This window comes from Danio rerio, chromosome 25, assembly GCF_049306965.1.
Source record: "Danio rerio strain Tuebingen ecotype United States chromosome 25, GRCz12tu, whole genome shotgun sequence".
NCBI classification, from domain to species: Eukaryota; Metazoa; Chordata; class Actinopteri; order Cypriniformes; family Danionidae; genus Danio; species Danio rerio.
Genome location: NC_133200.1, coordinates 4,785,882 through 4,802,500, shown reverse-complemented (window position 1 = coordinate 4,802,500; position 16,619 = coordinate 4,785,882). Strand labels below are relative to the sequence as shown.

General features: G+C 38.6%; 2 protein-coding genes across 24 annotated transcripts in view; both read left to right on the top strand.

The window, feature by feature from the left end:
• The window catches only part of fads2 (fatty acid desaturase 2), a 69,305-nt gene that overhangs the window by 13,631 nt on the left and 39,055 nt on the right, over window positions 1-16,619 (top strand). The window lies entirely within an intron of this gene.
• saxo4 (stabilizer of axonemal microtubules 4) overlaps window positions 1-16,619 on the top strand; it is a 48,218-nt gene that overhangs the window by 8,573 nt on the left and 23,026 nt on the right. For 10 of the 23 annotated variants that reach the window (XM_073942618.1, XM_073942614.1, XM_073942611.1 and 7 more), the window contains 4 exons: window positions 1,080-1,160; window positions 3,114-3,208; window positions 6,444-6,545; window positions 6,634-9,149. In XM_073942618.1, the coding sequence (XP_073798719.1) occupies window positions 1,080-1,160; window positions 3,114-3,208; window positions 6,444-6,545; window positions 6,634-6,655 (300 nt within the window). In that variant the 3' untranslated portion in view covers window positions 6,656-9,149. Of the gene's footprint in view, window positions 1-1,079; window positions 1,161-3,113; window positions 3,209-6,443; window positions 6,546-6,633; window positions 9,150-15,253; window positions 15,319-15,403; window positions 15,509-16,619 lie in introns of those variants that run through there. The other 13 variants (XR_012400117.1, XR_012400119.1, XR_012400116.1 and 10 more) reach the window with 5 other exon arrangements.

The window sequence follows — 16,619 nt, the reverse complement described above, 5'->3', positions numbered from 1 at the left end:
ATATATTTGATCAAAAGTGCCTTTCAGACAGAGTTTTAGCAGCCTTTGACTACATTTGTGCTCTTTAAAACTGAAATACTTAGCTAATGTGTAGATTTAAATTAGACAAATAAAATGTTTTTGTTTATTTATTCATTTATTTGTTCTTATTTTATTTATTTGTTTATTCTTATTTTATTTATTTATTAATGTAAATTTTATTTATTTGTTTATTCTTATTTATTCATTCATTTAATTATTTATATTTTATTTATTTGTTTATTCTTACTTTATTAAATGTTATTTATTTATCTATTTTTTTATTCTTGTTTTTTTTTTTTTTTTTTTTTTAGCTATTTATTAATTAGTTTATTCTAATTTTGTTCATTATTTATTTATGTTCACTCGTTCGTTCAGTTGTTCGTTCATTGTTCTGTCATTTGTTTTCACTGTAAAAGTATTACATATCTTTAAAAGCCAAAAACTTTTTTTCACTTATTTAAGTCTAAAGAGAAATCGACTATTGTTTATTTCAATTATTATTTTGTGCTGTACTAATTGGTTACTGAGCGGAAATAAATAACACTTGTTAATGTAAGGAGTTTTCATGTGATTTACTAAACTAGGAGGGTTTTGAAACTATGAATGCATAATAATTTTGATAACCGTGAAATCGTGATTATTTCTCAGACTATAATCGTACAAACAAAAAAATGTGTTACCCAGCGGATACCCTTCCAGCCACAACCCAGCACTGGGAAACACCCAAACACTCTCACACTCATACACCAATTTTAGTTTTACTTAATTCACCCTGGAGAAAACCCACACCAACACGGGGAGAACATGCAAACTCCACACAGAAATGTTAACTGGCCCAGCCAGGACTCAAACCAGCAACCTTCATACAAATAATTTTATACATATAAATATACATTTACATTTAAATATATAAGATGTGTATTGACACAGTATATATTTTTAAAAATTAATATGCTAAAGGTTTTTTTACGCCAAGGATTGTTGCTATAATGATGACAATAAATATATAGATCAAAACATTTAAGTCTGCATGAACAGGGTTTTTTTTCAATCCACAGACCTCATTGCAACATGGCATAAGTCAGGACAACAGACAGAAGACCAGACCAAATGTTGCTACATTGTCCATTGGGCCTGTGGTAAATATATTTTGCAATATATTCTAAATCATGTATTTTATTTTGGCTATTTCGCTATATTTAAATGAATTGCTCATAATATATGGAGCCTTTAAAAGGAATCTTCCAAGAAATGTCAATTGTATCTTCAATTTACTCAGTGCTTCGCAGCTTTTAAATCTATATCCGAGCATGCTGTAAATATCACACATTAGATCATGCCATGTCTTTGAATGACACTCCAACAGTCATGAGAAAGAATTTAAAGGGAGTCTCCAAATTTAGATTTTGGACATTTCTATAGTGTATAAACTTTCTTATTTCATTTAATTTGTAAATGTCATTGAGACAGAGTAGTACACATAATAATGCAGTTTGTCTGATAGGGAGCTTTACAGTCACTAGATAACATTTGACAAATGAAATCGTAACAAAACAAGTCAAAAGCTTTTTTGGTCCGCTTTTGGTGCGCACTCGAGTACGATTGCTGCATTCACACCTGCCCAAACGAACCGCACCAGGAGGGAAAACGATCTCTAGTGCGATTCAACCGAACTAAATAAGGCAGGTGTAAAAGCACCCTAAAATGTGTGTTTGGGAAAGAAAACGTTAGCTAATTAGTGCCATTTCCCTTAACTTAGCTGAAAATGAAGTCTGATATCCCTTTTTATTTTCAGCATGCATTCAAAACGGACCTTCGAGTCACTTGGAAGGCGGTGAAATGATAAATTTGTGTCACTTTCTCTTTCCTGATAAGATATACAGCCAGGTACACAACGTTCCTATGTAACTCCAATTGATACTTCCGGGTTTCTTCCCACCACAGCCTCGATTTCGCTTTTAAAAATGGCGGCCGTGTAAAATCAGTCTCTATCCGGTCAAAAAAATGCAGCGAAAATCCTACAAGATGGTAATAGTTTGATTACGGTGTTTACATTTAGATGAAATCATTTAGTGTTATTGCACCCAAAGTCTAGAACTCTCTACCACGCTCACTCCGTTCTGTTAATAATATCTCAGAATTCAAATCTTTACCTAAAGTTCACTTGTTTTCTGAATGCTTCACTTCTGATCTGACAAACTGACCACTTCATTTGATCCACCTGCACTCTGCTTATTTGTCTCTTAGGTCTTGTTTTGTATTTCCAGTTTGTTAGATTTGACTTCCTGTATGTTTGGGTACCTAATGTTGTCTGCTTGTACCGTCTCTTTTTGTTACATTCTTTGTAAAGTGTCCTTGAGCTCTGGAAAGGCGCTATATAAATAAAATGTATTATTATTATTATTATTATTATTATTATTATTATTACATGTATGTACTGCACTTCAATAATCCGACTAAATTAGGAATACTCATCATGTCCAATTTCTGTTTAGTCCAATTATGACTTTAGGCCAGGCATGTAAAAACTCGGTCCTGGAGGGCTGGTGCAAAGTTTAGTTCCAACCCTAATCAGACACACCTGGGCTAGCTAATCAATCTATTACTAGGCTTTCTAGAAACATTTTTGCAGGTGTGTTGAGGCAAGTTGGAGCTAAAATCTACAGGACACCGGCCCTCCTGGATCGAGTTTGGACACCCCTGCTTTAGGCGGATTAAGGTAATCAAAAAACACTGTTTACATTGTCAACTCTTAATCAGAGTATTGTCTTAATCATATTAAAATCGGATTATTGGCGTCCATGTAAACATACTCACGGTCTTTTAATTTCTCCTACAACAAGTGAAAGAAAAACCGAGCACAATGAACTCTCCTCTCTAGAAAAAAAAGCTATTTAGAAGACAATCTGTTTTGTGCCAGATTTCATTAATGTCACAAAAGCCCTCAAAAGTGACACGTCTCACCTCGACAACACTTTCGAACTGTCATCCACTCTGAAGATGATTGGAAATCTGATATGTTTTGGTTTTGCTGCTGCTTTAAGAGTGTTTTGTGCATTGGTCTTGTGTACTGGCTGTTCTAAATTCTACAGGGCTCATCAGGATTCGTCCTGAACGCCCCCAACATCACCAGACTCTCACAAACACCAGCCGACCCGCAACACTTCCTCACACACTACCAAAGCAAGTGAGTCACGTCTGTCTCTCTGTGGGTTCCTGGGCTACTTGTCTGACAAAACTGATTGCTCATTTATTTAAACTGACTGGTTGCGCCCGCTGGCAACTTCTGCATGACACAGTGAAAAATTTCTTTCAAACCTGGGGATCAGTGTGCTGTGATTGGTTGCTGGGTGGTTGAGTGTGTTCTGATTGGTTTCTGGGAGTTGAATGTACTTTGATTGGTTAGTATGGGGTTGATTGAGTTCTAACTGGTTGCTGGATGGAAGAGTGTGTTCTGATTGGTTGCTGGGGTTGATTGAGTTCTGACTGAGTGCGTTCTAATTGGTTGCTTTGGAGATTAGTGTGTTCTGATTGGTTGCTAGGTGGATGAGTGTGTTCTAATTGGTTGTTCTAAAGGACGACTGTGTTCTGATTGGTTGCTAGAGATTGATTGACTTCTGACTGAGTTCTAATTGTTTTCTTATTTGTTGCTGGGTGGATGGATGAGTGTGTTATAACTGGTTGCTTTGTGTTGTTTTTCATTGGTTGTAACTGGTTGCTGGATGGATGCGTGTGTTCTGATCAAGTGTGCCGCAAGCCTACGTTTGAGTGAAGGTTTCGGCCGTTAGATCGCCCCCTGGGGGCTGGCTGCAGTACAAGTCATAAAGCCCGCCTCCTCCGTGTTAATGAAGGAGACTTGAGCCCAAATAAAAAAAAATATTACACTTGCAATAAAATGTCCCGAAAGATAGTTCTGGTCGATTAAGGCACTGGTTATTGTGCTGAAATAGGTGCAGATCTTCATTTTTGTAAACAGTTTGTTTTTAGCAGTAATTTAATGCTGGGCGTGTCATCGTGATTGACAGCTGTGATTGACAGTTTCTCAAAGCGCGGCGTCTGAGCTTCGGCAGGAGACTGAAGTAGACTGAAATGTTATTATTCGATTTCTGTGTTATTTTACCATGACAAAATGAGTTCAGCAGTAAACTATAGTTTCTGACATACATGATCCTGGTGGAACACTGTTTATTCGCTAAGTTCAGGGCTTTTTTCGGGCTTTATTAGTTTGCTGATACACGCCTAGCCACCCAGATAGCAAAAAACAGTTCCGGCTAGATTCTCGCCTGCCGGAGACTTATCTCTTAGAGCTCAGACTGACTAATGTTACCTCTGCTGGACCTACTCCGGATGCCTGGACTCACTGCCCGATTCCAGTCCGAGTCAATCGAGCCAGATGCGGCGGCCGAGCGAGCAGGTGCTGCCGCATGCGAGCCGGAATCAGCCCGCGACGCCGCGAGTAAGTTATGCGCTGCGGCCTGGAGCTGGCGCGATTGAATATATAAACCCTCATATTTGTTAACGTTATTACATCCATTTGTGTTGATATGACAGCAAACGCATGCTGAGAAGTTCGGGGGGCGTAGTTGATTTTACATAAAGCGTTTGATTGGAAGCTCGACTCTGCTCATTTTCGCGGCTCCTCCTCTGGCTCCATCAGACAATCCTTCTGCGCATGTCTGGCTCCAATTTCAGCAGTCTTTTGCGACAGTTTGTGCCCGTCAAGCAGGCGTTTTGCCCTCAAGGCGTTCAATGGGAAAAAGGGCTGTCGCGTCGTCCATATTTTTTACAGTCATTGGTTCTGATTGGTTGCTAAGGATTTACTGAGTTCTGACTCGTTGCAGGATGGATGAATGTGTTCTGCTTGGTTGCTAGGGGTTGATTGAGTTCTGACTGAGTGTGTTCCATCTGGTTGCTGTTGAGATTAGTGTGTTCTGATTAGTTGCTCGGTGGATGTGTGTGAACTAATTGGTTGTTTTAATGGGTGACTGTGTTCTGATTGGTTGCTGGGGGTTGATTGAGTTCTGACTGGTTGCTGGATGGGTAAGCGTGTTTTGATTCGTTGATAATGGCTTGAGTGTAATTTGATTGGTTGGTTAATGGAGGAGTGTGTTCTAATTGGTTCCTGGGGGTTGATTAAGTTCTGACTGAGTGTGTTCCAATTGGTTTCTGTGGAGATTAGTGTGTTTTGATTGGTTGCTTGGTGGATGAGTGTGTTTTGACTGGTGGTATTAATAGATGACTTTGTTCTGATTAGTTGCTGATTAAGTTCTGACTGGTCGCTGGATGGATGAGTGTGTTCTGATTGGTTGGTAATGAAAGGGGTGTGTCTTGGTTGGTCGGTGGATGGAGGAGTGTGTTCTGATTGGTTTCTAGGGGTTGATTGAGTTCTGACTGAGCACGTTTGCTGTTGGTTGGTTGCTGTAGAGATGAGTGTGTTCTGATTGGTTGCTGGGTGGATAAGTGTGTTCTAATTGAGTGCTTTATGTTGCTTTAGTATGTTCTGATTGGTTCTAACTGGTTGCTGGATGGACGGAAGAATGTGTTCTGATAGGTTGCTAAGGGGCGATTGCGTTCTGACTGATTGCTGGAGGGATGAGTTTGTTCTGATTGAGGACTGAGGGATGATTGAGTTTTGACTGAGTGCATTCTAATTGGTTGCTTTGGAAATGAGTGTGTTCTGATTGGTTGATGGGTGGATGAGTGCGTTCTGATTGGTGGTTGGATGGATGAGTGTGCTCTGATTGGTTGCTGGGGGTTGATTGGTTTCTGACTAAGTGTGTTCTAATTGGTTTATGTGGAGATGACTGTGTTCCGATTGGTTCCTGGGTGTATGAGTGTCTTCTAATTGGTTGTTGTTGGGATGTGTGTGTTTTGATTTGTTTGCTGGATTGATTAGTGTGTTCTGGTTGGTTTCTAGGGGGTTGAGTGTGCTCTGATTGGTTGGTAAATGAACAAATTAGTTCTGATTGGTTGCTTAATGTTGTTTTGTGTGCTTTGATTGGTTCTAACTGATTTCTGGATAAATTAGTGTGTTCTGATTTGTTGCTGGGGGTTGATTGAGTTGTGACTGGTCACTGGATGGTTGAGTGTTTTCTGACTGAATGCTGGGTTGATGATTGTGTTCTAATTGGTTGTTGGATGGATATGTGTTTTGATTGGTTGCTGGATGGATGAGAAACCATCTGATTGGTCGCTGGATGGAGGAGTGTGCTGTGATTGGTTGCTAGGGGTTGATTGAGTGCTGACTGATTGCTGGGTGAATAAGTATTCTAAGTGGTTGCAGTGGAGATAAGTGTGCTATGATAGGTGGATGAGTAGGTTCTGATTGGCTACTGAAAACATGAGGGTTCTGATTGGTTGTTGAGTGGATGAGTGTGTTCTAATTGGTCGAAATACGATTTTGATATTTATATTTGTTGCAGGTTTTATAACAAGTCATTAACAGAGCAGCAAAGATCAGACTGGATGAGAGGAGGCATACAGAAACACAGAAAGAGCGGATACAGTGGACGCGACACAGATAGGTATACAAATAAACACATATAGCGTGAATTTCTCACTAATGTCACCTGAATACATATTAATATTTCCCTATTTTTCTCTTTCGCACAGGTTTAATCTTAGTGGATATTAAGTCCTGGCTTCACAATAAACCTCAATTATTGATTTAAATGCAATACTGTCTGTTGTAGCCTGATCCTTTCTACTTGACATTTTTACACAAATCTATATTGATTCAAAGTGTAAACTAATCATCACAAAAACTGTTAATCAACTTAGTGATTTAAACAAACCCTTACCACTTAGTATAAGGCTTTAAGTAGTAAGGAGATTATTTTAGCAATCTTTTCTTTCTGGAAGTTGACAAGATGGTCTAAAAAATATGCAGAACACTTTAGCAACCCCATAGTAAAAAAGCTCAAACTTCAATTGGATACACAATGATTTACAATACACTGATATTATTAAAATCAGCAACAATTTCCCCAACAAGTTGCCTAAAAGCATATAATCAACAGAATTATAGATAATAAGCGAGGAATTGTTGCTTAAACATATCATATAACATTAACCTTGTTGCCAGATTGTGTAGTGAGAGGTAGTCACATATTTCAATGCATAAACAGATCAACACACGTATGCACGACTTATGTACACAAGCCGCTAGCCATGCCGAGAGAGGAGCGGCACCAACTGAAAGCTCAGCTGGCTAGCATATGGGCACAGTTATGGTGCCTGCTCAGGTTGGTGTGTATGTGTGTGTGTGTATATGTGTGTGTGTGTGTGTGTGTGTGTGTGTGTAAGCTTCTCTCTCATCTCTGGGCCAATGTTCACTCTCCCACACAGGCAGATCATTCATTATCCTTAATAATCCTTATGACAAAGACAGAATAAGGATTGATGGAATGAAGGAACACTGGTCTTTTTAGCCTGTGTTTAAAGTTAACACTGAAAAGTGGTTGGGTAGAAGTGGTTTGACGGTCGCTATTTAGCAAAGTGCCTCTATTGTTAGTGCTCAATTTCAATACTTTGAGCAAATTCTATGGCTGTTTCTCAATATGCATTCGTCAGCGTTCCTGCGTCCTCGTGTAACGCCATCATCATCTGCCAAAGTTCAGTTCTAAAACTCAATACCACAAGACTGGAGGACGTGTGAAAGTTTCCGGATGTGTTCTTAATATCGAGGACGCATCGATGCAGACTTGAGCGCAAAAACTCGCTCAAGAAGTCCCAGAGATCATTGCGGCTGAATAGAGGAGCTGGAAAGTGCATTATTTTATATAGGATTCTTATTAAAGTTCAGAGATATAACTTATTTGTCTTAGGAGTTTTCCTAAATGAGACGGTGAAAGTAAACATTACTATGAAAAATTTTATTAAGGCATAAACACATTAGGGCCCAGTTTCACAAACAGGGCTTGGATTAAGCCAGGACTAGGCCTTCGTTAAATTAGGTTATTTAAGCCAAATTTATAAAAATGGCCTTGGAAAAATATATTATTGGTGTGCACCTGGTGAAAAAAATGACACTGATGTATTTTAAGACATCTCACCGCAAGTTATTTTGATTTGAGAAAGCTCAAACATGCAGTTTAATATTGACTAGCCTTAAACGTTGTTTGTAAAACCGGAGGTATGGGTGTTTATTTGCTGAAATTTGAATTAAAATCTGTTTTATTTATGTTCTGCAAAGAATATTTATAATGTCTGTATGTATAGTGTATATACTGAAAAGGGGAAAACAACTAACCGCTCGATGAATGCTGTAACGTTTAAATAATTTACAATTAAAAACGTGTAAAGGTTATGTGAAGAACCAGGGAGAAACGCAGCATTTAATTTCTCACAGGACGCGTTACTAAACTTTTATTTCAGTATGTTGATGTACTTCCAACTGAAAGTAAATATTGAACCGAATTGAATCATTCCCTCATGGCAAACTAATGGTAAGAGTGGCATGGTTAATAATATTTTGAGAGAAACCGCCCCTCCAAACAGAGAAGCAAATGCTCAGACTTTTATTGAAGATTACCAAAACAAGCTTTTTTTCAGTGGATAACTTGCACTGCTTAATTATTGACCTAAAGAAAAACAATGTGGCTAGCAAAATAAACATTGTAAATTTAGATTACACACAAACTTTAAACCTAATGCTGTGTTCACACCAGACGCAGAACACGCGGATATATTGCACTGTTCGCGCATAAAACGTCGCATGAACATTTGAGTGAACTCGCTTCATTCGTGCGTCAAATTAGCTTCACAACAGACGCGGATTCGCGTCATGGGCAGGGCTTCTGTCTGCCCGGTGACTAGCTTCATTGCTAAATGGCTAACATGGATTTTATTGAGAAAATAACTGTGTTAATGTGCTTTAAAAAGACTGAAAAAAAGCGTTGAATCATTTGGAGCAGTGTCTGAGTCCACTAGATCCTTTCAGAGGTGCATCCAGCTCAGTGAGCTCATAAACTCCTCCAGAAACTTAACCTGGATGAGGGAAGCTTTCAGCGGTGCTTCTGACTGAGCCGAGCCCAGTTTGATGAACTGTTGTCAGTGTGTGCTTGATGCTTCTTCTGCGTCTGGTGTGAACACAGCATCAGTACTCAACACTATTTTAGGTTTGTCACATCGTTTATGCAACATGTGCACTCAAACTTGCGCTCAACACCAGGGACATGTACAGATAGGGCTCAACCTGCGCAGCACACATGCCCTTTTTTCCTTTTGGATAAAAAGTGCCCTTCAAAAAAGAACTAAAGTGCCCCCTGATCGTCATTTCACGACCGTCAACTGGTCCATCTCCCCCCTCCCCGCTATTCTTTTCACAATCGTCCCAATCCCCGCCCCCCTGCTCTTCAGACACGCACACACTTTTTGACATGACCCTTGGAAAATCAATGCACTAGCAACCATATAGCCAGAGCCGGCTCTCCCTATTCACCTTATTCTCCGCCGACGAGCGGGCGCTGCCATTTGAATCTTTTTGTCTCGCGACTTCCGGTCACATTCACTTCCATTCATTTTTTTGACGTTAAAAACTGCTCGTTACGCTGCTTGATTTTGCAAATTGATATTTTCTTATTATATTATTCTACTTGGTCTGTGTAGTCATGCAAACATTTGTTTGTAGAGTAAGCAGTTTGACCGTTTTCTGCCGTTTATTATTCATAGTCATTTCTCCCATAGGCGACTGAATCGGAAGTTCTAAGACAATCGCGAAAACAGGCGCACTTCCGCATTTTACAATAAGGTCAATATGCGAACTAAACGGCTGCTTAGGGTTCCGTCGCCACTAGGGGGCCCCCACATCTCATTAGTAGTGTGAGCCGTTTCTTTGCTGAAATCGTTTTCATTTGCATTTTACAAATTATCTTCATTGACAGTGTTTAGTACTTAAATATTTATACAATTGCACGGAAAAGAAAAAGCATAATTTTATTAAACTTAAAATATACAGTGGTCATGTGATCAACAGGAGGTTAACAGCATCTCATTTCTTATATGCGTTCTGTGTCCTCAGGGTTCAAGTTTGTTCTTCCATAGGTAACCTGTGAGCCCGACTGGTATCACAAGAACGCGAATCTGTGCACAAACACAGCCATGGCCATTGCTTCATTGTTTGCCTCATTATACTGTATAGACCTGATTTATTTCGGAAATTGGATCGCGAAGATGAAACAAATCTAACGCTATTCAAGAAGAGACGAGGGATTTTTAGCATCGCTTTAAGTGTTAATGATGGTGTTAAAGGGTCACGAAAACCCCTCTGTCTCAGCAGGGTCCAGCTTTGTTTAGATGGGAGTGTCGAGTGGCGAAAGAGGGAAGGGTTTGCATGAAAAGAGGAGTTTCAGTACATGCTGAATTTCACAGAGGCAACACAAATACAGATGCAGGGGAGATAGACAGTGACTACGTTTACATGGACATCAGTAATCAAATGATTTGCCCTAATCTGAATAAGACAATAATATGATGAAGGTGTTTACATGAGCTGCTTTTTAAATATTCCTTTCATGATCCCGTTTTACATGTTATAGCACATAATTCGGTTAAAATCATTGCATCATTGCCGCGCTATCCACATTTCCTCCGAAGTTTTTATGTAATTTCAAGTGTTTCATTCTTAATTTGCTGACTTTAACTGCAGTTTGCCACTTTCACTTTCATTCACGAACATTTCATGCATGCCCCCCGTGACAAACTGAGGTATTGGATGCGAGGAACTGCTGGAACAGTGTTGTTTTAATGGAATTTGATACCGCACAGTGAATGGAAGAAAAAAAACCTTAACATTTCTCTATGCAGAGACTCCGTAGATGCAAACAGTAACATCAAACAGCCGTGTGTGTATAGACTAGACTGTCCAACCCAGGCTCATTGTGGAAACGTAGTCCCGTGGACGTTTCTGGAGACCGCGGAATACGTCCCGGGAGGTACGTACGGCTGCAGTTTTTGTTTTTGCGAATCCGCGTGAGGCCGCTGTTGTGCGCTTTTTCGCATCTCAAACGCCTCTCACGAGTGCAGTCTGCGCCCGCGATGTTCTCGCATGAACCCACCGGAGGCCGATGTCCGACTGAAAGAATGATTGACTGCGCAACCGGCCAATCGGCTGACCCACCCTCTTCCTTCCCTAAACCCAACCAATTTTACAGATTGACCCGCCCGCCCGCTCACTTCCCTTAACCCGAGCAACGGTTTACAAAAGCCGTCCAAAAATAGAAAAGCCCTGATTTTTTTTTTTTTCTACCGCGTTTTTCAGATTTTACCGCGTTCTCACCATGTTATGAAACTCGTTCACTTAATTTTTGGGATTCTGTTTTTGTCTTACCTGATTGCTGGAACTGGTCTTCCCCGGACTGGAAACCGTTCGCCGTGGTCAACTCCTCTCTGCATCTCGAGCCTGCCGATGTACACGGTGAACTGAGTGGACAAACGGGTTGCAGCGAGAAAGCCCTTCACAAGGAGGTTAGCGTTCGGCCGGCCAGCCGGCAAGCGCGATAGAGAACAGCGTCACACCGCCCCGTATCGTTCGCTTGAAAAAAATTAATGTAGCCATACGTACCTCCCGGGACGTATTCCGCTGTCTCCAGAAACGTCCCCAGGACTACGTTTTCAGAATGAGCTTGGGTTAAGACTGTCACAAAATGCGGCGAAAATCATACGCGTCAAAAATCCTACATGGAGGTAATAGTTTGATTGCGGTGTTTACATTGGGAGATCAGCAATTACAGCGGATCTTTCAGTCCATCATATTGTACTGTTATTACTGTAAACCCAGTAGCTAAATCATTTTGACTAAGGTATGTTTTTAAAAAAGAGTACTGCTTTTGTTTTATTGATTGTATTTAATAAGCAATAAGGTCTTTGTGGGATGGTTTGCACTGACAATACTCGACTATTTAAAGCAAGGTAGGGCCCTAAAATTATTCTGCTTAGGGCCTCCAAATGTACCCTGCATAGTGCAACACCATAGCAGCAACCATCAAACAATCTTTTAAAAGTACATCTAAAAAACTGATGTTTTCTAGTCTTGCAATTAAACCAACCGACTGGCATATGCAACATGCAAACAACATGCCCTACTTATGAGCGACATCATACGCACTTGGCCATGACGTCCCCTCCTCTCGTGCTGACACACTGTCACAAAGGCTCGGATTACATTTCAGCCACCAGATGACTTGTGCTGAGATCTGGCAGTGACGGAGATATTACTGTGAGCGCCTGTAACAAGGCTATGAAGTTTTCGAGCACTGTCGAAAGCAGTCCAGTGCTCGTTCACAGCTTGCTATGCGGCTGACCTTGGGAGAATGGCGTTAACGTAAACTCGCCGCGAGCCGCTAAATGATTAAGAACAGAGACAATGTTCTCCTCCTCAGGCCTGGACTGTGTCAGAGAGCTCAGCCACTCCGCGGATACTCGATACTTGGCGTCTGAGGATCCAGAGCTAGCTACGGCAAAACCTCAGAGACGGACTTATGCTTTTAAAGATGTCATATGATGAAAAATCAGATCTTTTGAGATATCAGATATTTTTAGATATGTTTTAACTTAGAAATTGTACGCATTAATGGCATTTTTATTGTCACAAAACCTAAAAAATGTGACTTTAGGTTGTCAATAGAAGCCTGTAGACTTATGTCAAGACTTAAAATGTATAGTTCACCCTGAAGTTCACATTTAAAATGGTTCCAAACCATTTTTTATTTCTATTGAACACAAAAGAAGATGTTTTGAAGAATGTTGGAAGATGGTAGACACTGATGTCTGTAGGAAAAAAAAATTGGTGCAAGTCAATGTCTTGTTTTCCACATGTTAAACAGGCTATATGTAAGCCCTCACTGAATCTGCGCTCGCAGATTTCTACTGATTTTAGCCCATTATTGATTCTGTTTTACACACTGACATCGTTTGTAAACTTTATTCAGTTTTTCAATTAATTGCAGTAATATTATTGACAAATATTAAAATGTTCATATGATTTATTTACAAAACAGTTTGCAAAGTAATATTTTCTATTTCTGTTGTCTTTTAGTAGAGATATTATATTAGAGTCTTGCTTTGTTTACCAAATGAAGTGGATCTAATTGAATTTAGATTCAATTAGATCGTTTTGGTAACACTTTATAATAACCACATACTATAAATCATTTATTAAGCATTAGCAAATAGTGAATTCATTTTCTGTTAAGCATTAACTCTACATTAATAAGCGTTAGTAAGCAGTTTATAACTGCAGCTACAAATGCTCTATTCTTGACTTACAAACATATTTTAAATGTGCTTAATAATTGTACTTTCATACTTTGTTAATTATTTTTCATTATTAAATTAAGTATCGCATTATTTACAAACCATTTGTATTTAAGAGTAGTTGAGGGTTTTTAGGATCATTCAGAATGAGTTAGGAAATGATTAATAAACTATTGAAATCAACATTTATATGTCTTATTATTCAGGCATATATTAATGGTTACTATGTATGTTAATAAATGCTTTATTAACTCAACTTCATGCAGTTTTGTGACCTAATCTAAAGTGAGGACTACTAATGCTTCATAAATCCCCTAAAAATGACAAATAAAGGCTCAGTTAAATTATAAACAGGAAGAATGACATTATTCATTCCTATTCATTTAAAGACACACAAATGAAACTGTACTGCAAATGAAAAATAAATCGTTGCAACCTGATCTAAAATAAAATCACTGTAGAGTTTAAATATTGCATTTTATTATATTGTTAAATTATTATATTGTTGTTGTCGTTTTATCCAGTTTTATGTCGTATTTTGACACTCCTGTTATTCGGCAATGATTCAACTTTACAGTAATTTTATTTTTTAGAAAAGATTGCAAAGAATATTGTTCATTTGATTCTAAACCTTTAATTGTCATTTATAAGGGATTTATAAAGCATAAATAGTCCTCACTTTAGATTAGGTCACAAAACTGCATGAAGTTGAGTTAATAAAGCATTTATTAACTATTAGTTAACTATTAGTATATGCCTGAAAAATAAGATATATAAATGTTGATTTCAATAGTTTATTAATCATGTTCTAACTCATTCTAAATGATCTTAAAAACCTTCAACAACTCTTAAATACAAATGGTTTGTAAATAATTTGATACTTAATTTAGTAATGAAAAATAAATCATTATCTAAATATGAAAATAGAATTATTAAACACATTATATAGGTGCTAATAAGTCAAGAGTACAGCGTTTGTATCTGCAGTTAACAACTGCTTACTAACGTTTATTAATGTAGAGTTAATGCTTAACAAATAATGAATTCACTAGATGCTAATGCAATGATTCAAAGTGTGTAGTTATTATAAAGTGTTACCAAAGTGTTTAGTTATGATTCTCCTAAAATAATTCTGCATAAATCCGCAGATTTTTAGCAAAATTCTGCACAGAAATAGCAAAAAAATGTCAGTAGATAGCCCTAGCTATTTGTAATAAATTTTATGCATTAATGGCACTTTTCTGTCACAAAATCTAAAATAATGTGACTTTAGTTTGACAATAGAAGCCTGTAGACTTATGTCAAGACTTAAACTGTATAGTTCACCCTGAAGTTTACATTTAAAGTGGATTAAAATCTTTATGAATGTTTTTTTTTATTTCCATTAAATCAAAAGAAGATGTTTTGAACAGTGTTGGAAGCCGGTAGCCATTGAACTCCATAATAAGAAAAATGTCTACAGGTTTCCAACATTCTTTAGAGCAGGGGTGGCCAATCCTGTTCCTGGAGATCTACCTTCCTGCAGATTTCAGTTGCAACCCTTATCAAACACACCTGTCTGTAATTATCAAGGTCCCAATTAATTGGTTCAGGTGGGTTTGATAAGGGTAGGAGATAAACTGTACAGGAAGGTAGATCTCCAGGAACAGGGTTGAGCAGCCCTGCTTTAGAGTAAATGACAGAGTCTGAATTTTTGTGTAAACTATAGTTTTAAAGGAATATTTTACTGCATACTAAAAAACTTGATGTACGACATTCTGCAACAATAATCTTGTGCTTCAGACTTTCATCAATATGCCCAGGACTGTTTGACGATACTGTGAATAAAAGGTAAATAATGTGATAAATAATTCTCTGTTTCTTGCATAGACCAGTCCTTCTGCTCCATTAGACCATTTTGTTTAGACTGTATGCTGTTTTTTGTTTTGTTGTTTTTTTTCAAAGTGCTGGTAATCATGGACTTGCATTGTGTTTTCAGCTTAAAATCTCCTTGAATGTTCTACTGAAGAAGAAAATGTCTCCTACATCTTGGATGTTTTCGGCGTGAGTAAATTAACAGGAATGTTCATTTTTGCGCAAACTGCTATTTTAACAAGAGGACAAACTGTTTGGAGTCTTTTTACCTTAGAAAAGTAATGCTGCAGGCATCCATCAAACCACTTTTTGGATCAATTGCTCCACAGCTGAATATTATGGCAGGTCTACCAGAGTCAACACAACCCATCACATGTAGGTGAGTGTGCACAGTGTCACACTGTCTTTGAAACAGCCAAGTTTGACTTGCAAGGATATTCTGTTAACTTTGAGTCCATTGCCTTGCTCATTGAATGCACAATAATAAACTTTAAGTATTTTATTTATTTTTTTTTTGTATTAATTGTAGTTTGCAGAAAGTGATTTAAAAAATGACACTAAAAAAATGGGTGATCACTCCAATAGAGTGAAAGAGTTGAGTTTTATTAAATGAGCAAATGTCAAACTTTCCATGAACAAAATAGCGAAAAAATAGCGATTTTTGTGTAGTCTTGTATTTTACTGTACTTTAGAAATACTCAGAAATGTCTCTGTCAATGTTTTTAAACAATTTGATTTACCAAGAGCCATCTTCACATCTGTTAGGAATTTCAATACAAAAGGAAAAATTGGCTTTTGTTTTGTTTAGTTACATTAATATTGGATTAATATCCCTTCACACCCATATCCTGTACAGTTTTGTTGTGAGTTTGGCGGTCGTTTCCAACTAAAATGGTCCTGTGCAGGCACGTGCACACATAGGGCTCAACCTGTGCAGTGCACATGCCCTTTTTAGTCTTGGATAGAAAGTGCCCTTCCAAAATGATCAAAAGTGCCCCCGCGACTCTGGACACCTTCGGTCCCGCCATTCAGTAGGCGCGCGACAACACCGCTCTTGAGTACGCGCGCGACAACACAGCTGATCAGTACGCGCGCGACAACACCGCTCTTCAGTATGCGCGCATCCACTCTGCACTCTGCACTCCCCCATCCCAACACCCCCTCCCCTCCCCCTCCCCCCTCCCCCACTCGCTCTTCAAAAAATGTATCCTGCACATGCCCTTTGGACGGTCTCTGCACGGGCCTGGTCCTGTGGTCCACTTCAGTGGACATGCTGTAAAATTAAAAATAAAAACAAAATGTAAAACTCTAAATTGTAGATTTTTTTTTTAACCCAAAGGATGTGGGAAATCACAGAAAAAAAATCTTTGGGTCTCAGGAGGATATAGCTATGGACCATAGATATATACATTAGATGTCGCCTGGCCTATTGTTGTCTATTGGACGGAATGCGTCAATAGCGCCGCCATCTTGCTACAGGGTAGCGCTCC